Below are 21,937 nucleotides of genomic sequence, written 5' to 3'. Positions count from 1 at the left end.
CTATGTAACTCTGCCTCAAGTAGTGCAGTGCTGGAGGGTGCAGGTTACAGGTAAGTGTTTGATTTATGGGCAGCCAAATACATTAAGAGTAGCAAACCACCTTTCATTTACACTAAAGCAATGACAAAAACCTGAAGTCCATCATGTAATAAAAAAGTGAGTAGATAAAAACCTTTGCCCAAGGTACTGGGCTGCCTGAGAAAGCTGGTGCAAAACCAAATGTGGCAGGTGTACCAATTGCAAATTGAAACCAAACAACTCCAGAGCAGGAGGTGCTTGATACCAGCTGCAGGGATGAAGAGGTGTGCAGGGACAGCTGTCACCCCTGTGACTGGCTGCAGAGTGGCCCCCAGGCTGAGATGCCCACCTTCAGTGTAGCCTCTGCGCTGAGCATTTCCAGCACCTGTTCCCCTCCCGGGCGAGGAGAAGCTGCTCTTTGTCTGCCTTAAAGCAATACCCAGAAGAGGGTGGAGACTAATGTATTTTCCATTATCAGAAAAGCTCACAAACAAGGGTTGCTTCCCTGCCACTCACAAAGGCTGGAGCCTCTCTGGAAGCCAGCCTTGTACAGAGGAGCATGGAGGCACTCCCAGGTCAGGACTGGTAAACACCTGCAGGGAGACAAAGGAGCACCAGAGGACCTGATATTCATCACTGGGGATTTAGGGCTGCATCCAGGGGAGGTGATCCAAAAGTCTCTCTGTAGCTCCCATCAGTGCCTGTAAGGTCACAGGCATCTGTCTGAACTGCTGTATTTTCCACAGGACCCAGAGAAAGATAAAAGCTGTGCTCTTTCAGCCATGGTAAGAGCACAGCTGTTGGGGCTGAGCTGACTGTGTCAGCTCTTGGTGCTCAGGGAGGAGTGACTTCTATCCTAACAGCCCCTATGTGAAGCCAAACCATGGGCACCGGCCCAAACCACTCACCTGCATTTTGGTAGGTACTGGGGCCTACATTTGAGAGGATGAATCTTTTACTGTCAGTGCATTTTATGTCCTACTGAATCCCCCTTTGGCCACTAAGGTGTTATTTCTGTTCTGAGGAACTGTTTGACTTTGGAGCAGCAGAAACTTGTTGCAAAGAATTTTGGCATTCATTGTGGTCATCCAGTACTTACAGAGGCTTATAAAAAAGAGTGAGGGTGACTTTTTATATGGACAGATAGTGATAGGACCAGGGAAACAGCTTTAAACTAAAAGAGGAGAGATTTAAATTAGATATAAGGAAGAAATTCTTTTACTCAATGGGTGGTGATGCACTGGAACAGGTTGCACAGAGAAATTGTGGATACCCCATCCCTGCAAGTTGACCAAGCTGGATGGTGCCCTGGGCAACCTTATCTAGTGGGTGGCATCTCTGCCCATGGCAGGGATATTGGAACTAGATTATATTTAATGTCGATTCCAACTCAAACCATACTATGATTCTGGTATACCTGGGCCTGTACCTGATGCTGCACACCTATCCCATCCTCTTTATCACTATCGGCCTCTCACTAACAGTATGTCTGTTCCAATAGAAAACCTGCTTAGTACTTGAGTCTGAAAATTAGCATGAGTCTCAAAGTAGCATTTGATTTTAAAAATCACCATCCAAAAATTAGCAATAATAGGGGTTTTTTTTAATGCATTGTGCTAGGCTGCCTTTGATTTCAAGATTTTATTTTCTTAGGCATGAAGGCTAGAAAGACTGGATTCAGATTCATGAAAAGTGAGACTGCCATGAAACTGCAAAACTTGAGCTAGGGCTTGGGAGAAAATGACATTTGTCATGAGATTCACACTAAAATTATAAAAGTGAATTGTACTGCAGTATAACTGCACAGGTGTGCAAAACTGCAGTCACTTCATTTTCAGAAAATACAGTCATGCAGTAGAACTGTCTCTTTAGCCTGTATTTCAAGCAAGTCAGAATGAACACCTCTTTACATTCACAGAATCCAGCCAACAAAACCTGTGGGGCATGTGCTACCCTCCCACACCCAGAATCAGAACAAAAGCACACAGGAACTAGTGGGCAGCTGCCGCTCAAAGCTTCATCGAGGCTTTTACAGGGAATTTGTCCTGAGAAGCAGCAAGAAATCATCCCCTTTAGTTTCCATATCAGGTTTTCAGATCAGTGCTCTTCCCAGCCTCTCCTCCTCTGGGCTGCTCGCAGTGTGGAGTGCTCTTTTCCTGTTTACCCTCACATCCCTTTTTATTACTAGGCAGGATTTTTTTTTTTTAAAGCACACTCAGGCGCCTGCTTGTTTTTTCTAAAGCTCTACAGGGATTTGTCGGCGTCTTTTGCAGCAAGTCATCCTGTTTTCAGACAAAGTTCCTGTCTTGTTAAAAACAATAATTTCTGGATGTCTCTGTAGGTCTCCTGCTTTTAATCATCCTCAGTCCTTGAGCCATGCAATCCACACTCAAAATATTTAGTGTTTGTTTGTAGCTAAAAACAAAAAGGAAAATAAAGGAAAAGCCCATTCAACATTTCCTTCTGCAAGACAGGAGACCCCTGAGCACTGCAGTAACACAGGTCAGCTGTGCATAGGCTGTGCACGCTCAGGACAAAGGATTCTGTGACTATCAGACAAAACAGTGGCAGCAGCAACTTTATCATCACTCAAAATGCCTTTCTGCTCAGGAGCAAGTTGCCTGCAGGTGCCTGAATTGCAGGTAAGTGCCTGCCAACAGGACTCTGACAGCCACGCTCAGCCCTGGAGCAGACCTGTGGGGCACAGCAGAGGATGTGTGGGGCCTTAGTAGGGCTGGCCCATCTTTTGGGCCCAGTTTGCACCTAGAGAAAAAAAGAGTAACACTGTCTTGTGCAACAGCAATAATTTTCAGACTGATCAAAGTTATGCATGGCTTTGAAACCCACTGATAGATAGCAATAGGGCCAGTATAATGTTATATTATTTATTGGGCTTTAATTTTATGTTGAGAGATAAACTCAAGGAACCATCTGTCATATTTCATCTATTGTAATTCTGTACTTTTCCCCTACTACTGTACTAATGAAAACTATTCAAAGAGTACATCCATGCTGACAACACCTCTTGTAGTCGGGGACCACTGTTGTTTCATGTACATTTAGGCTGGGACAGGTATTTTGCATGGCTTCACGTGAGACAGAGGCGGGAGATTACTGTTCATGCTTCCCTTTACAGCCAGCAGTAGAAGGTATTCTCTGTTAGGGGGCAGCTAGCACCCCTAAGTTAGGATCCCCTGCTGAGGGATTCCTCTCTATGCAGGTTCTTCTCATTACCCTAGTGAAGGAGGACAGTGTCCTGCCTTTAAAAGTTAGAGTATCTGAACAAACCCTCAGTAATTAGTGATATAAGATATCAAAGTGTTTAACAAGTGTATTTAGTACCACTCAGATAGAAATACTGGAGGAAGTTGGTTCACAGGAGGTGATGTGTGTCACCTTAAGCTGGGACAAGAAGTCAATTCTCTTTCATGTACCCTCGAGGAGGGGCTGGATCTATCTGCCAGTGCTGCAAGGATTCACAGGAGCACAGGACTGATCCTCTGAGCTCCTGAGGCAGCACTTTCCAACCTCTTACCTATTTGAAAATGCTGTTATTACAATGGTAAAGGGCAAGAAAATAAAGAAAAAACCCCAAGACAAATAACTTACTCTCCTTACTGGCTCCAGGTTTGCACTACGCAAAGCTGCATCTTAAAGGATCTTGGGTCACCTCCTTGGAGCTGAGGGACATCTCACCTTCAAGTGCACCTCCAGGATTTTGTGTACTGTTATGTTCAAGGAAGTGATGAAATGTCTTTCAAAATACGTATGTTTAAAGAGGCCACAGCCTGTACCTCCATTAAGAGAAAGGGTTTATTGTGTGCTTCCTGATGCTGAACACTCATGCAAAATGATGATCAATCAAAGTTTCAGGCTCTGGCAAATTTACCCCTGACAGTTCTTATATGAAGATGTTACACAATCCCTAACCAAAATGCTTTGATCTCTTAAGTCAAAGTCAATATGTCCAGCTGGATAAATAGCATTAAGCCCAGCACTGCTTCCTGTGTAAGTGATAAAAAATTGATAAAATCCTGACTTTCAGAAGCACAGGTGCTTTAAATCAAAGGAACACAATTCACCAAAGCTATTAATACTACCCCTGGAAGCCTCCACTGGAAGCAAAAAGCTTTGAAATTTTCATGCTCCTTAGTTCAGAAATGGAGTTTAAATTAGGTGGTTTTTAGGCAGCCACAGCCACTGGGCCGTACTCTGTGTCAGAATCAGTCAGAACCGTGTCATTTGCTTAACTGGACCAGAGTCCCCGAGCCGATATTCAGCCTCCTGCACTTCCAGCCTCCCTGCAGTGCAGCTGGATTGGCTTTCAAGAATGTGCTTACAGAAACAATTTTACGGACTTGTCCCTATTCCCTGTCTTAACCAGTTGTCTCTTCAGACACATTAAATATGTTACTCCTCCCTTTCAGGGTCCTACCATTTTTCATACCCCTCCTTAGTCTCCTTGAACTCTTAACTGACCACAGTGAGAACATTTCTTCCTTCTCCTTCTGCTTGTATTGCCATGGGCCTACAGCCCTTCTTTCTGGGAAAAAGCAGGGCTGGTAATGATGGGGTTCAGGCAGGTTTCCTTCCCTCCAGCTTATTCGCTTCCCTACATTGATAATCTCTTATAAATTCTGTCTTACTGCCCATTCCCCTGCTCCCCCAATAACAATGATTTTCTTGAAAGCTTGAGATAAATATCCTGTTACAAAACAGATGATCAGGCTGAATATTACTTTCATCCTCTAAGTGACTACTTGTGGAGGAGTTCAAATAGTCTGCTTAGCCATCATTCACAAATGTCACTGATAACAGGGCAAAATTTCCCTTTTTTACATGGTTTTTGAGTTGCTTCAGCTGAAGTTGATTTTTGGAAGGTAAAATTCACCCTGGTCCAAAGGCCACTTCATAGTAAATATAGCCCACATGTTCTTATGAAAGTCCTGAAAACATATGCAAAATTTCAGAAAAACATGTACCTTATGCTAAGGAAACCCTTGGAGGAAATCATTGACATACCAGTCTTAGAAATCCATTTTGAAGGAATGAGATGGTATATCCATCTTCTGAAACACCCATCTAACACACCCATCTCCTCTCTTCCAAATATACAATAACTGAAGTCTTCCAGAAGTGCTGTGTCTTCTAAAAAAAACTCCAAAACCAACAACAATAAATTGCTTCCTAGAAACTCTTCTTTGGACCTGAGGGGAGGAAAGGAGTCAGGAAAAAAAGTCCCCTCTGCCCTTTCTCAAGAAGCATTTCTTCCTCCAAATGACCATGCCCACAAATATGCATGGGGTGCCCTCTCACCCAGCTGCGGGAACAGAAACAGACACCTTGAGTTTCAACAAATGGTCTGGCTGGGCAAATTACACAGCTAAAGAAAACAGTGTCTATCTAAGAATATGTCAGCTAAGGCACCTTCTCTCCAAGCCAGTAAAAAGAGCTCAGACCTGATGGGCAGCCTGTTCTCAGAGAGAGCAAAGCCAGCATTTTTCATGGGGAGCAGTTCTTTCAGGTTTGGCAGACACATTCTGTCTAGACCTTGCTTCTTCCTCCCTGTCCTCAGCCACAATTCATAACACCATCCAAGCGAGCAGAAAGTCTCCTGACTGCTCCCAAAGCTGTTCCTGCTCTAAGGGGTGACCTTAGGCAAAAGCAATCTCAGCAAATGCTGCTCCCTGCTCGCAAGCAGGTGTAGCCCTCCCATCACTGTGCCTCACAACAGGCCATCACATGTTGTGTGTGTAGGACACACATCAGATGCCCAGGAATAGCTCACAGGCAGACTTTTCAATCCACAGTGAATGGTGGCAGTCTCATGGTTTTGGAGACCTGAGTATGAAAATCAGGTGGGAATTTGGGAGGCAAGGAGAAAAGGGACATGGGGCTGAACCTGTACAAATCCACAGGGCAGCTGTTGGCATAGAGGAAGTTTTGGGGTCATCTTTGCCTTACTTGTAGTGCCTGGTTGGACTTCAACTTGCCACAGCTGGACCTGATCCTTCTGGCTTCTTTTTCCTTTCTCATCTGTACTGTCTGTGATCAGAAGTTCACCTTTCCCTTCTTTCTAAAGGCAATGTACTGAACCCAGCCTAACAGATGGTCAGAACAACTAATCAATTCCAAACCCTGAAAATAAAAAGTTCTTGGTTAATTTCTCTGACATTTTGGCCTCATTTACCTTCTGAAGTAATAGGCAATATATTTTTTTCAGGGACTCTGTTGCAAAATCAATATAGGCTTTGCTTTTAAGAGCAAAAAGACAATCAACATTCACCATAGGTCCTATTCCAGACACTGCTTTTGCCTTGCTTTGTCAGCTAAACCTAGCTTGAAAAACTGCAGAAACACTACGGATGATCTTACTCAGATGAGATAAATAGCTTCAAAGTGATTGAATCAAAGGTATGTCCTCAGAAGAGAAGGATGATTAATAGGTAGTAATCAGTATTTTCCCATAGCAATGTATCTCTTAGCTTTACCAAGTAATAACACAGTATCTACAGTTTACTTCTGTAGGTTTTCAGTAAATAAAAAAGTCCAGCTAACAAAAAGGTTCAAAGGAAATCCCTGTGGTACATTTCTGAGTTGCCCTGAAGATGAGTGATGTAGGTAGGTGACCTCTCCCTACCTGTTTCTAACAGTTCTTGTCCACCTGTCATAGCAGAAACATCACGTGTTGTTGATGAATTTAAAGGAGTGGGAACAATGGTTTTTAAATAACGAGTCTGTTTCTGAATCTAAAAGAGATTAATTTTATCACTGAGTGCAGAGAACTCTTTGAATACAAGAACTCAGGCTAATTTGCCTCAGTTTTCTCTGAGTAACTACATGAACCAACAGGGGTGGCACTTGAAGGCACTGAGCTGAAGTGAAGAGCACTCTCATCTCAAGCTCTCAGTGCAGAAGACTTGGTTCCTCTTTGCATAAATCCTGGGGAAGAAATATGAGGCACTGAGAGTTCCTTTGTTTTTGCTCATTGGATTTAAGCAATTCCTCCTGCACACACCAGAACAATGAATGCCTTCAGTCTACCAGACTACAAGCAATATAAGGCAATCAGTTCATGCTGCAGACCTCTAGAATTTTCTAAGTTTTGGGGAAGCAAATGGAATGATTGCAGCAACTTAATATTCAAACTTTGATTCTGCTATTTTAAAGAGAAGTAATAAACAACAAACCCCCCGAACACACACGGTCTGCTGTATCCAATTATTACTCTCACATAATGTACACATCATTAAGACAGAACGTCTAGGCTGAAGTTGTGCTCATTAATTAGAAAAATTCCTGGTCAAAATTGTAGTGGTTTGAGCCCAAAGAACCCAGGTTCTTTGGTGATTTCTCACCACATACTGTCACTGGTGGAATTCTCACGAACTTCTAGCCCCAGTAAGGACTTGCTAACACAGCCAATACATTGAGTGTGGACAAGCACCAACACAGCTAGTAGGTTGCTCTCTCTGTGAACTTACACTGCATGTAACACAGTCCCCCTCTCTGACTGACTTCAGGAAATACACTTTTTTAGATTAAAAACATCCTGCAGCCATGCTGTTTCGTTAGATGTTCAGGTATGTCAGGGGGATGCTCAGCACCGTTCAGAGCTGTGATCTGGATCATTAATTGTTCCATGGAGATGAAGAGACAGTATATCAAGGTTATGATGTAACAGGGAATATTTCCTATTTGTCCAGATTAAAAAAAAAAAAAAATAAAAATTAAACCCATTGACTAGTTGGACTACAGGGTTTTGGTACCAAAGGCACAGTTTGGATTAAATGAGAAAGAAAAGAGTTACCAGTTTTTGTTTATTTCATATTTAATCTCCAAAGAGAAATCTTTTCTGAAAGTGTCATTTGGACACTGACCTGGTCTGACCAACTTTGCAGACAAACCAGTCCTTTTCATCTGCAATACATGTAGAAAAGCAGTTGCCTTTGCAGTGCAATACACCATTCTTCAGTGGGGTACTGAACATACTCACCTTGAATATAGGACATAACATATTTCAAGGATTAGTTTGGAGGCTGCATTATCATTGTCCATCAGTAAAATTATATAGGCAGAAAATCCTGGCAAACCAAAACTCAAAAAATTAAAAAATAAAAGACAAGATAAGGTGTTGAGGGTGGGTGTAATGAAAATGCTGATGGGCCCTTGCATTCAGGGGCAGTAATTAGCTTTACCATAGTAAATTCCAGGCATATGGCATATCAAATTTGCACCCTCTTATATGATTTAAATCGTTCTCACAAATGTTTGTCTCACTGTAACTGTGAAAAATCTCTTTTCTCAAGAATAAAACCATTCCGGTATCTTGCCCTGACAACTGACACTTAAAAAAAAAGCCTCCCAAATCCAGTTAAAGCAACGATGTGTGTTTAATGCAAGAGAACAACAATTAGTGTATTTTTTTGACTGAAAAGAACTCAGTTAAGCTGCCAGAAATGTCAGAAGTTCCTCGTTACCCTGACACTTACGTAATTGTTCTGCAAACACCCACACACCGGAATAGACCTACTCCACCAAAAATTGCAGGGCTGACTCACTGAGTGTTCTTCTACGTGTTGACGACCTAACCATCTAGGATACATCATCCATAGCATAATTCTAATGTGATTTCCCTGATTAAATAAAGTTACACTTCACTCAGGGAGAAAACCCAAACCCCTCAATATCTTCAGGATCCTGTCCACCAATCACAGAGGAAGCAGCCAAAAATGGAAGCACTGCAGGCAGTGTCTATCTTCCAAAGACTTGTCTGAGCCCCGTACAAGAGCAAGGCTGGGATTAGATGCACCTGGCCATGGTCTTCAGGATTCTCCTTGCTAAAATATGACACAAAAGCAATTGTACCTACAACTCACCTAGTTTTAACCTCCATGCTGTGTAACATTCACCTTTCTGAATCCAGTTATTGCAGTTGGCCATAAACATTATCTGAAGGAAAGTGCTCCCCTCCATGCAGCTCACCCTAACCCTGTGCTAAGGCACTAATCTGGTGCAGACTGGAAAGGGAGCAGGGAACCACTGAATGCTGGTCCTTGCTTCCTGCACTTTTTTTTTAATTCCCATTCAAATTCTGTTGTGAACCAGAAATGCTTAAGTTCTCTGATCTAATGGGACTGCCACATGAAATAAAGCAGACTGCTGCAAACTGGGACTAGTAGAAAAAAGACAATAACCAGCCAACATTTATAATGATTATCAGCTCTAAGAAAGAGCAGGAAGGCTCCAGCGTACCACTGGAAAGCATACGACTGTAGGTGTCTCTGCAACAATGTCTTGCAAGCCCTTGAACAGAGATCTATGCACACAATTTAGCCAGAATAGGAAACTTCGTGAAAATGGTTTATATTTTATAGTTCTGCTACAAAATTACTCAGAGAAAGCAGTATTTTGATGTACTTTACCTTTGTGGTATGTTGGTGACACCAATGTACCAAATAAGTGACAAAATCTGTGACCATGAACAGTGCTGAAATCATCATTTCATAGTGCTCTGGTATACCCAGTGATGACCTGGTATTTGGATGTGACAGTTATGCTATTAAGTCCTCGTAAATACCTTAGCATACTAAAGCCAGAATAAACTTGACAGCAGTAACTGTCTTGCCAACACTTGCAGAGATTACGCTTGTACACACCCAGCCTTCGAGGTTTATTTTATACTGCAAAGCTCTTAAATACAGAATAAAAGAACTACCACACCCATTTACGGCTTACCTTGAGATGTACGCCCTTCAAAAGAACTCTGTTCCCTCAATATATACTTTTCTAGTAATGTAAACAGCCCAATATTGCCCCAGACATTTATAATACTGCTTCACATTAAGGGCATTACCCTTTCCCCACTTGTTCTATTTACATCAAGTTCTTTCTACCAGTTTCCCTCTCCAACCAACTAAAGTCTCTCAGGCCTTCAAATAAGAATCAGACCTGTCTGATCTGTAGGACTTAGGAGTTGTAGTGACCAACCCCTTAAGACCACTGAAGTTTGGCAACTTTATTTTATATTCTGGTTGGTTTGTTTGTTTGGGGAGAATGGAAGTGCAACTTGTAGCAAACTAAACCAGAAAGGTTTGTGTGACTTATATCACATTCCATCTCCTGGAAGACAGCACCATGGGTGCTTCAAATTCAGCATGTGACTTGAGCTCTTTGTTTTTTTTAAACAGAGTAGGAAATTTTAGCACCTAGGTCTGGCCATCAGTTTGGTACGTCCCCCTAAACAACCTTTTACCAGCATTTTTTGACAGCAGCAGGCCACAAGGGAAAGCTCCAGGCTCAGCAATAAGGAGCAATAAGGAGCTCTTACCTCTGCTAGTGTATGTATTCGGTTTGGTGCAGGTCCTGCCTGGCCCAGGAGAAGTCCCTATGAGGAACTTTTCATCTGTGAAAGGTAAAGCAGAAGTGCTAAATGGAAGTTGCAGGCACCAGGATGCACAATTGTCCATGTGTCTCCCGCTGTGACGTCCTGGAGCCAAACGGTGTGCTCAGCTCCATGGGGTCCCCAGGACACATTTGAGTGACCATATAGAAAACAGACAGTGGAAATTGAATTGTTCATGCCTTGGTTGCACTACTAATTCCCTCTCTTTGGAAACAAAACATAAGACAGCTGCATAGCATTTCTTCTCCTGATTATGCCTGTCCCAGGATGAAGATCTTTTTCTTACATAATATGCTGTCCCTGCTCTACTCTCTGCACAGCTGATTTACCCTGCACTGTGCAAACACAGCCCTTGTTTACTCTTTTCATGGTCTAGAACAAGCCTTTAGTGATCCCAGGGGTAGGGTTTATTCCCATGGTCAGAACAGAGATTTGGTAGCAGGGGATTTCACAAACACAGAGGAAAAGAAAGATTTAGCTTTGGGAAGAGAGAGCTGCTTTCCACGCTTCCCTGATACTGTCAGGTTTGCTTCCTTGTAGGATGAGTGAATGGGATGAAAATGGGACAATGCTATTGAAGGAACATACTTGAGTGACAGCACTAATGCCTCCCCAGGTAAGCCCACATGTTAGTCCCTAGTTAGCCCTTCAATCAAAATGGGCAGCATTATAAAGAGATTAGAGCATTTCCTCAGCAGCCTCATCTAGTGTGCTGTATGTGCCCAGTATAGTGTGATACAGGCTGCCACTGAACAGCAGACAAGAGCAGAGAGAAACACCAGCCTGCACAACATGAAAACACTCTCTGGACACTATTGAACTCTTTGGTATTGGTAAATAAATAATATAAGCACGTTGTTGTCTGTATACAAATAGCATGACATTTCTGCACCACAGGTCAGGAGTTTTAGATAGGAATTGCTCTATTCCTTAGCTAAGGCAACAGAACCATATAAATCTACATTCCAACCAGTTAGCAAATTTATCAATTTAATCACTGACACCAAATTTAATGGTGTATCTGTATTTTCATGCAATCACACACACACACAGTACCACTTGTATAATTTAGTCTGCTTCCGGTTTTTCTGCTATCACACATTCAATTTTTTATTTGAAAGCTATCAAATTAACATGTAATTATAAGAAAAAGCATGTAGACATGTAACCTTCTGTTCTCCTCATGTTTACTATTTTTAAGAGACAGCTGCCCACCTGTACTATGTTTCTGTTGCCAGAAGATAGCAAACCACTGTGAAGTGATACACAGGTCAGTGCCACCAAAAGTGTCACTAGCAACGGCAGCATGTGGTGGGAAGGAAAAAAAGATGAAAAAAAATATTACAGCACTTACCTCTGTGCTTGGCCAAATACACTGTGAGTCTTGTTAAATGTGTGCCTTACACTGCCCTCCTACAAGCTTAGTTTTATCCTCTCAGAACAGAATCCAACAGCCAGTACTGATCTGCTGTCCAACAAAACTGCTCACCTCTGCACACCCTAAGGAACAATTTGGAGAACTCACAAGCTGAATTCAGAAGGGAATCTTGTCTATACCACAAGGAATCAAAAGAAAACAAAACCTCTTAAACAAATGCATGTCTGTGGTGGCTGTTAAGTATTTTAAAGCATCATTCCTAAGTAATTGCTAATTACATTACTTTATTACAAGGCACAATTAAATATGTGCTTGAAGTCATCCAGCAATTTGCTGTTTCAAGGAAAGCACTCGAGTCAAAAGGATTTCCTAAATGGAGTCATTCAAGTGTTTTATTTCTCCAACTTCAGGAATTATTTTAGATGTGAATAACTGGACATTGAATAACCAGTTAAATGTCATTTCCATAAATTGTTTGTACTTTACATAAAACAAATAAAATGCTTTATAGGACACTTTTTTTCCTCCCTTTGAGATGCCTTGCACTAACCACCCTTACACCAATGGTACTCTGCTTTATGGACAATTTGGTCTAGGATGATTTGTGTATGTCTGTTTTCAAATAGATCATTCACAGAAAACAACACATACATACATTGATTTTTCACTTTTATTGAAACTAAAAGGAACTGTATAAAGGACTTAGAGATAAACCTGAAGGTGACAATCACAGACTGCAAGGTAAGCATGTAAAAGTACAGGCTGGTTCCACCAGGCACAATTTAGAGACAGCAAAGGGAACTGAGCAGCTCCAGAGTGCAGTTTGTCCTCTCTGAAAACCTTCTGAAAGTGATAAATGAGAGGAAATAAGTAGATAAAATGTGAACCTCTTAACTTCCAGCATCTAAAGCTGAATGACTTTTTAGCTGAATCACAGGCATTTATTTGCTGGCTCAGTCAAAGCTGAGAGTCATGATCCTCAAAATCCATGCCTAACTATGACCTGTCAGTGGAGAAACCTGTCTTCACTACATTTTCCAAGCTCCTGCGCTTCCAGAGTTGAGCTGAGTTGGCATCTCACCCAAAATCCCGATGCCAGCATGTGCTATGCTCCTTGGCTTTTTCCAGCAGACAGTCCCAGCGTGTTCTTTGCGTGCCTGAAATTAAACAGTGAAGATACAGAAGGTGTCTCTGCCATTTTGATTCAGATCATCAGTGGGACATGGAAAATGAAGGCTGGAGTGCCTTCTCTCAAAAATATTGATTGATGCAACATGGGAAAGGAGTGACCAAAGAAGCAGAAAACCGTTTCCTATATATTTTATGCCCCATCTTCTCATAGAAAGACAGACTCCTATCAAATTCTGCTTCAATTAAGTAGAAGAGAGGCATGAAGCTGTATCTTCAAGAGGAAGAAAGCACTTAAATAAAAAATATCCTCACCCCTGATGTTAAATGCAAGAAGAAACTTCATCAGTACTTAGCCTTCTGAGGATGCCTCTACATTGCTGCTTTAGTATTCCAGACTGTGGAGTGTCTCAGAGTGACCCAGTTGGCCTGGTTTCAAAATGTCATAGATACCTGACATTTTGGTACTTCCCTCTCCCATTACACTATGTAGATAACCTGTTTCTCTAATTCAGGGCCAGGGCTTCTATTACAAGGAGAGATATGAAGGAATTGGGCAAAGCAGCACTAATTTTTAATTGTTGTCATCCATGCTCTTGTACTCTATGTCTACATGTCTGGCCAAGACAAGCTCAGGTCATAAGCACTCATGGAGATCTGTTGGGCCCTCTGCACATGCTACAAATGAGCAAAGTGGCCGCAAAGCCAGCAAAACAGACTATTTGTTATTAGTAAGCTTTGAGCTGGACTGAAGAAGTCTTATTTGCAGACAAGGAATTAAAAATCAAAACCCAAAATATAAACAAACAAATAAATAAATATGTGTCCCTCCCCATCCAAAAATAAACATTTCAGAGTTGAAAATCTAACTGTCAGAGGCTGGGTGAAGGAAGGGATCATGGTTGACAGGAATAGGCTCTTCTCACTGCTCAGGTACTAAAAAAACTTCTGGAAGTTGAAGGATAAATGATCTTCTGGGGAAGTTTGGGTTGTCCATCTGGTCTCTGACAAAGTATCAGATGGTGGCATGGTTAACTGAATCTTCTCCAGCATCCCTCAGTGACTGACAGGACAGAGCGGTTCAGACACAAAGAGGAAAATGGAGTGCATATATGCATGCAAACAGAAAGACAACAAGGTGGCACATAGTTCTTATTCTCCTGTAGAGTTCTTCAGCTGGTCCTGAGGAAGGTACTACTACAAATTCAAAGGGTGCTATTTGTATTTGACTGGTTTAACTCTGATGCAGACCAAACTCTCCTTCCTGGGTCTGAGCTCACCAAATGCCACCCTCAGACTGTTGACATGCAATGAGCAGGCTATAGCTACCACCGTTACAAGTCTGTATCCAGCTCCACTTTGGAAATACAACTCTCTGAAGTATGCTTCATCTAACATCTCACCGCCTTCATACACTTACCCTTTAATGTTCATGGTATTTCCATCAAAACTGAGAGAACTAATGATAAAAGTAACTTTAAACACTATCATTATTTATTGTAATAGTATTGTTATACTACTAGGCAGGTATCTCACCCAAGAAATGCTTAAATAAATAAAACCAAAGGCTCCTGCTTTCAAGTTTGATCTGCCACTGCTCTGGACATTTAAACAGCACATACTCTGAACAGAGAGAGCAGAATAGCAAGTGAAGCAACTCGTAAGAACAGCCTGGAAAGTCTTTAAAGAGAGGTCCATAGTGGGCAAGGTGAGCTGGACAAGTTGCCCGCGCTGAGGCATGGAACAGGGTGTGTGGTGTGCCCAGTGAGTTGAACATCAGTTCAAGGAAATCTCTCGGCTAAGGGGCGGGGCAAGGTTTGTGTAACACTTCGGTCCCACTTTCAAGGCTCTGAAAAAGGTAGCAAGAAGGGATCCTCTCAAATCCTTGATGGGGAGGATGTCGTTAATGCCATCTGGGTGTCAGCCTTGCTTGAAACTGCAGCGACTGACGTGCCAACTTTAATTAACATCACGGATGTTTTCTGCGTGGAACACACAGGACTGCCCATGCCACTATCTGTTCCCGGGGTCACACTCTCCAGCCACTCGCTAAAGAACCTCCCTCAGCTGGGGTTAAAAACAGTGAGCCCTGAAGCGCAGGAGCAGTGGAAGAGAGATTAGCCTCTCCCGAGCAATTTTACTTCCAAGCAGATGTCGGTGGCCGGATTAGCATTTAGGCCAGGCTTCTCCTGATTTATTGTCCCTCCTCGCTTTTCCCTCACCCATTTGCTAACCCGCTTCCAGCTCAGCCTCCGGCCCCCGGCGTCCTCAGCCCACCGGCCCCGGGTCGCCCCCGGCCCCTGCTACCTCAGCGCCGCTCCGACGGGCAGCGCAGCCTAGCCCTCCCCTCCGCCTCCCGGTGCACCGGGGACTGCGGCGCCCTTCCGCCCGGCCGGACCGGGGGGAAGCGCAGGACGGCGGCAGTGGCGCCGCACCCGCAGGAAGAGCCGCTGCGGCGGCCGGGGCCGCCAGCGCCGGCGCTGCCAGGTGCGAGGGGCCGCACCGGACCCCGCCGGGCTGGCGGCGGCCCCCGCGCTCCCCGCGGCCCGGGGGTGGCTGCGGGCTCGTTGCTGGCCGGGCGAGCGCGGTTCAATCACCGGCTACCTGGAGGAGCCGGCCGGGCCACTTTCCCTGCTCACGTTTGTGGGGTGGCCCGCCCGGACCGCAGCTGGAGCGCCTGCGGGCTGCTCCTGCGGCGGGGCCGGCTCCCTGGCTGCGCTGCGTGCAGCGAATAAAGCCGGGCCGCGTAGGAAGGGATTAGCTCGGGGTTTACTCTTCACCCCCGTGGGGATCAGCCGAGGACAGAGGCTACCTGTCTTCCTAAAAATGAGATTCCCGGAACACCCTAATGAAAAGCCGGGCCACGATCAGCTCGGGGGAACTGGGGGGAACACGGCCGGTCCCTGCGGGGTACGGCTTAGGGAGCGAAAATATGGAGGGAGGGAGAGAAAAGAAAAAAAGGTGCCATTCGTTCCGCCGGCCGCCCCGCGGCTGCTGCTGGCGGAGGGAAGGGGGGAGCGCCGGGCCGCGCCCCCTCACCTGCCCCCGCCGCCCCCGCCTGCCGCGCCGCGGCTGCCGCTTGTTTGCACTCGGCTTATCCGGAGCGGAAATTCCTTTCCGTTTTTTGTGAATGACAAACTCATTAACGATTCATCAACACAACCTGTTCCAGCCGGCCCGTCGCCGCGGCAACAGCCCCTTCCGCGCGCCCCCATTGGCTGCGGCGGAGAATGTATCCATTGAGCGGAGCGCGGTTGTGCCCATTGAGGAGCCGCCGGGCGCCGGGCTGCGCGGGGCCGCGGCCGAGGGGCGCGGCGGGGCAGCGCAGCAAAGGAGGGGAACGCAAGGGAAGGGGCACCGCCACCGCCGCAGCGCTTCCATGCTGAGCCGGGGAGCCCCGCTCGGCGGCACGTTAATTGGATTTCATTCACTCGTGGCGGAGGAAAAGCCCAAGGGCTTGGGCTGCAGCGGCGATTAGGAAGGTTCATTCAGGGATTCATTGACAGAAAAAAGAGGAGACAGGGCAGGCTGGCTGCGCGCACGCAGGCACACACACGCGCACTCACACTCACACGCCGGGGTCGGGGCTGCTTCTCCCTCCCCGTGACTCCACCGCTGCCCAGCGCGGGGGAAGCGGCGCGGGGGGGGCTGCGTGATTCATTTTCCTGGGGCGGAGGGAGATAAGTTGTGCGGAGTTAGAGGGGTGCAGCCCGCCCGCCGAGCCAGCCGCATGCCTCTGTGAGAGAGAGGGGCGCTTCCAGAGCACGCTCCGCTTCCCCCGTCCTTCCTCATGCTAGATACGTTCAGACCCGTCCCTTTCGCGTCGGAAATGGCGATTAGTAAATCCGTGGCGTGGCTGAACGAGCAGCTGGAGATGGGCAACGACCGGCTACTGCTGATGGACTGTCGGCCGCAGGAGTTGTACGAGTCGTCCCACATCGAGTCGGCCATCAATGTAGCCATCCCCGGCATCATGCTGCGGCGGCTGCAGAAGGGCAACCTGCCCCTGCGCTCGCTCGTCGCCAGCAGCGAGGAGGACCGGGAGCGCTTCGCCCGCCGGTGTGGCACCGACACTGTAGTGCTGTACGACGAGCACAGCCGCGACTGGAACGAGAACACGGGCGGCGAGTCCGTGCTGGGGCTGCTCCTCAAGCGCCTCAAAGATGAAGGCTGCAAGGCGTTTTATCTGGAAGGTGAGGAGGGCCGCCCAAGGTTGGGGAGAGATCTCTCCCTCCTGGGGCCCGGGGCTGTGGGAAACGGAGAGCCGAGCCTCGTGGATCTCTGCCCGGGTGCGAGGGAGGGGGAGGATGCGGTCTGCAGCGTTCCCCGGGCAGTGGATTGATGCGCCAGGAGAACGCAGACCTGGGTAGGGGGCTTTTCCCCCTACTCCACACCTCTCGCCCCCCTCCGTTATCCTCGCATTCTTTCAAGAAACCTTGATGTCTGAAGTCACTGTGGCGGCGTGGGGAAGACAGGGCTAACGGGGATTCCGGCATGAGCCTGGCAGAAGGAATTGCTGCCAAGACACCTCTCCAGCGGTCCCCGCAGGGCAAAGCGGTACAGAGCTTTAATCTTGAATGTGCTGAGCCCTCCACCGCAGCGGACGATTTTCTTAACCTTTCCTTTAAGTTAGTCTGTCTGCGTTGAGAGTGTGACATTTTTTTTTTTTCTTTTTCCCGGAGCTCTAGAGGGTGCAAAACAGTCGCTCCTGTGCAGACAGGGCTGTACCAGGGAAGTAAGCCGACGTGCCATCTTGAATCAGGTTGCATTTTCTCCTCTTTCCTTTTCTCTCTAGGTGGTTTTAGCAAGTTCCAGGCCGAGTTCGCCTTGCACTGTGAAACTAACCTAGATAGTTCGTGTAGCAGCAGCTCTCCTCCTTTGCCAGTCCTGGGCTTGGGAGGCCTCCGAATCAGCTCCGATTCATCATCCGACATTGAATCTGACATTGACAGAGACCCCAATAGTGCCACCGACTCCGATGGCAGCCCTCTCTCCAACAACCAGCCTTCCTTTCCGGTGGAGATTTTACCCTACCTCTACTTAGGCTGTGCCAAGGACTCCACGAATTTGGACGTTTTAGAAGAGTTCGGCATAAAATACATCTTGAATGTTACTCCTAACCTGCCTAATCTCTTTGAAAACGCCGGTGAATTCAAGTACAAACAGATCCCGATCTCTGACCACTGGAGCCAAAATTTGTCTCAGTTCTTTCCTGAGGCCATCTCCTTTATAGGTAAGACGCGGTTACTTGCTAACTGCTACGTGTCAAGAGGCAGAATTCGGTATCTTTTGCAGAATTGGTGAATTTCGGGCAAAAAGCAGTGGCAGCATTTACGGCCGTCTCTGGGGCATGCCCCCTTTTCTGATTTTAAAGCCGGCTTAAGTTGAGGGGCTGTCGGGGACTGTTTGGGGGGGACGGTTATTGAGGAGTCCCGATGAATTGTAAGCGACCTTTGGCAGAGTTGCACAGACATACCTGGTTTGTCTGGCTGTGGAATTCCTCCTTTTCCTCCTTGAGTCATTTGTATTGGAGTTGGGGACTGAGCCCTGCGCATGTTGGGGAATCGTCTTAAATCATTTCCTGGCGGGTGGGGGTGGGGGAGCAAATGAGCCTGGGGTCCATATCTTATTTGCTTGCTTGCTCTTTTTTTTTTTTTTTTTTTTTTTTTTTTTTTTTTTTTTTTTTTCCCCTGTGGTCACTGAAGAGCAGTATAATAAAAAGACGCGATCCGGGAATCTAACTTTAGCTTTTAAATGCAAGTTATGAATAAGCGGTGTCCCTGGCAAATATATAGCCAGAGTTTAAATGAAATCTCGTGGTAATAATGATATACCTCGCGGGCTCGGTGCCTCGGTCAACCAGTCCTCAGACCTCACCCGTCGACTCTGGAAAGTTGTACCCTTGGGCCCAAGGAGTTCTGGTTAAAATCTGCACTTTCCTTCGTTTTGGGGAGGACTCAAATTTCCCCATCAGGGTGCGGTGGGGTGGGCATTGCATTATCTGTTGGGAAGCTGTGCTGTAATCCGGTTGAATGATACCGGTAATAGTGGAGAATGTAGGTAATCTGAGCCTAGCAGGAAGAAATGTGGGCTAGAAGCCACAAAGAAACTAATCTCCAGGCATTGTAATGCATTTCCTATTACAAAGGAACCCATTTTCAACCAATGTTGACATCCTGTTCCTCCTAATGGGCTGTCCCCTGTGACTTCCCTCATTCTTTTAAAATGCCTGAATACCTCCATTGTTAGCTGCACAACAGTTGGAGAATAATTTAATAGACCTTTGCAGTCTGCTGGTCTGTATAAAGCCTTTCAGTGACATATTGCAGGATTTCCATGCTGGGGCAAGGGGACTGTAAGAATTTAAAGGCAAATCTCCAGGCAAAAGCCCGTCTTTTAAAACTGACTTTTAAAACAGTGTCATGCGGCGTGTCCTGCGCCCTTTGTCTCATCCTTAGTTTTCTCAGCTCTCGGACTTGGGTAGTAGGGGGAGTGGATTCTTCTCTTGTCCTGGTTTTAAGCCGCTAAAGTTAACTCTTGAGTTACACTGCTGGCCACTGGGATCAGAATTGTACTTTCTTCCTACTTGATACGAATCTCGTTCCTGTTGAGAGATCAGTTACCAACCCTCTGTCTTATGTGTCCGTCTCTGTCTCTTTGTACAGATGAAGCACGGGGGAAGAACTGCGGCGTCCTGGTGCACTGCTTAGCAGGGATCAGCCGCTCGGTCACAGTGACGGTGGCCTACCTCATGCAGAAGCTGAACTTGTCCATGAATGATGCCTATGATATTGTCAAGATGAAGAAGTCGAACATTTCACCCAACTTCAACTTCATGGGTCAGCTGCTAGATTTTGAGCGGACTCTGGGACTGAGCAGCCCCTGTGACAATCGAGTGCCGAACCAGCAGCTGTACTTCACCACCCCTTCCAACCAGAACGTCTTCCAGGTGGATTCCTTGCAGTCCACGTGAGCTCCCACCACCTCCCTTCTCCTGTCCATTTCATGGGATCACTCCTCAATGGTTTCCCTTTGGTAGTGATAAAGAAATGCAGCTTTCTCTTTTTCTGGCCTCTGCTATTAAAAAGCAGCAGCCAGCACAGGCAACGAAAGGTTACACAGTATGGAATCAGCTATTGCAAAGGGAGGGGACGTGGCGAGCTTTCTGGGCAGGACCGTGGTGACCAGGCAGCAGGTGGGCAGTACGTTCATCCCTGCTTGGGCAGTAGCTGGGGTCTGAGGACTTCCCGTGTGGTAGGGTGAGGCTGGACAGGCTGGGCAAGTGTTCTCTAGAGGCTGGAACTGTCCTTCTGCTCTCAGATCTGTGATACGCATCTTTGTCTTCAGTGAAGACTGTTATTTTTGTTTGTTTGTTTGTTTTAATTTAGAGGAGCCAAAGAAAGATTTCAGCTTAGTGTATTTGGAGTACTTGTTTGCTAGGAGCTTGGTAGTATTCTACTTGATCAATGTAAATATTTGACCTTAAATTTATTTGCATTTTTTTTCTGAATTCACATGTACTCAAGAAATCAATCCAAGGGACACCTGTGTTTTTGTTATTTTCATAAATTCTGCTTTGTTTGTTTGTTTGTTTGTTTTAATTGCAAAGAATATATTTGCAGCATGCTGAATTTTATTGAAGCAAGCTTTCCATGAGGGAGAAATGGCAATGGTGAGATGTTTGCAGATAATATTTTGTGAGCAAGTAGAATCTCTTCTTTCATATATCTTTCTTTTCCTTGTGGTGATTTTTTCCTCATGCTTTTGATGTAGGTTCCGTATGATATATATATATACACACATATATATATATTTTTAAATTAAATTAATTTTTTGCCTTACCTTTTGTAAATAGATCATCTGGGAGGAAGTTTGTCTTCGAATGCGAAGGATTTTTGATCACTTTTTAAAACTTTCAGATGTGCAGTGCATTACCTCTGTACAAATTCTTCAGGGAGCTTCACCTCAAATGCAATATTTTGCGTCTTTTTTTTTTTTTTTTGTAAAAAACTGGAAGTATGTGCAAGCATTTGTACCTGTGTGTACGCACAGTGAACCTGCACATGGTTGCCAATAAGGGAGAGTTTAATCCACAGTGTAAAAGTTTTAAGATGGAATTTATTATAAGAATGTAAAACCTTAAATTATTAATAAATAAATAACTATTTTTGGCTATGGAGAAGATGGCTGGTTTATTCCCCCTTTCCCCTCTGTGGTTAATTGCACGTGCCCATACGGTTATGTTTAAGGGCAATAATTGCTCTCAATAGCTTTTGTACATCCCCTAAGACAATAAAACCTTGATTTCCCCTTTGGTCCACTGGTGCCTAAACGAATAAACAGTGAATGTGCTAGATTGTCTTCTTGCTGTGGTGAAGGGAATGCTTTTGAAGGCCTTTAGGTTAATTATAAAACATTCCAGCTATACTAGGGATGCGCCTGACTCTGAGCCATAGGTTTTTTTTCTCATTATTTTTTATTATTAATAGTAAGGAGCTTCTGTTTTCTGCCTTTGTTTATGAATTTTGGTCACTCTATTACAGATGTCAGGAGATGGGTTCATGCTCTGCTTAGCTGTCTGGCAGGAACTCATTTCACAGAGATTCATCAACAGTCTGCAGCCTGTAAATGATTTTTCTTCTGCCATTCAGCCACCTTGCAACTTTAAGAAGGCAAGGAGGAAAAGTCTCTATATACCCTTAGTCACCTCATTTCCTCTTTGGCCCCTTCAAGCAGTTCTGTCTCTGCAGAAGGAAAAAGGGGGATTATAGCAATTGCAAAACTTCCTGCTGCAGCTTATATTCATTGACATCCTTCCGATGATAACTAGCCCAAGGCAGGGTGGTGCCAAAATCTGCGCAGTACCACAGTGAGGGGCTGGGGCTGTCGGCTGAGGTACTGCAGAACTCCTGGCAGCCAAAGCATATTTGAAGTAATTTTAGAAACTGCAAGTGTGTGAAATGAAATGCAAACAAAACATGGGAAAAAAGTGAGTCAGTGTCTCATGC

At 45.3% G+C, this 21,937-nt stretch overlaps 1 protein-coding gene across 1 annotated transcript; it reads left to right on the top strand.

Moving 5' to 3' along the window:
* Positions 1 to 16,207: 16,207 nt before the first annotated feature.
* On the top strand, positions 16,208 to 21,102 carry DUSP6 (dual specificity phosphatase 6). The gene is made up of 3 exons (XM_066183355.1): positions 16,208 to 17,122; positions 17,725 to 18,162; positions 19,595 to 21,102. Exons 1-3 carry the CDS (start codon positions 16,720 to 16,722, stop codon positions 19,900 to 19,902), a joined length of 1,149 nt encoding a protein of 382 aa, XP_066039452.1. The 5' UTR covers positions 16,208 to 16,719; the 3' UTR covers positions 19,903 to 21,102.
* Positions 21,103 to 21,937: the final 835 nt, after the last annotated feature.

Source organism: Chamaea fasciata, unplaced genomic scaffold, assembly GCF_029207755.1.
Source record: "Chamaea fasciata isolate MVZ Bird 193981 ecotype frontalis unplaced genomic scaffold, bChaFas1.0.hap1 SCAF_5, whole genome shotgun sequence".
NCBI classification, from domain to species: domain Eukaryota; kingdom Metazoa; phylum Chordata; class Aves; order Passeriformes; family Sylviidae; genus Chamaea; species Chamaea fasciata.
This window is presented reverse-complemented; position numbering and strand designations above follow the sequence as displayed.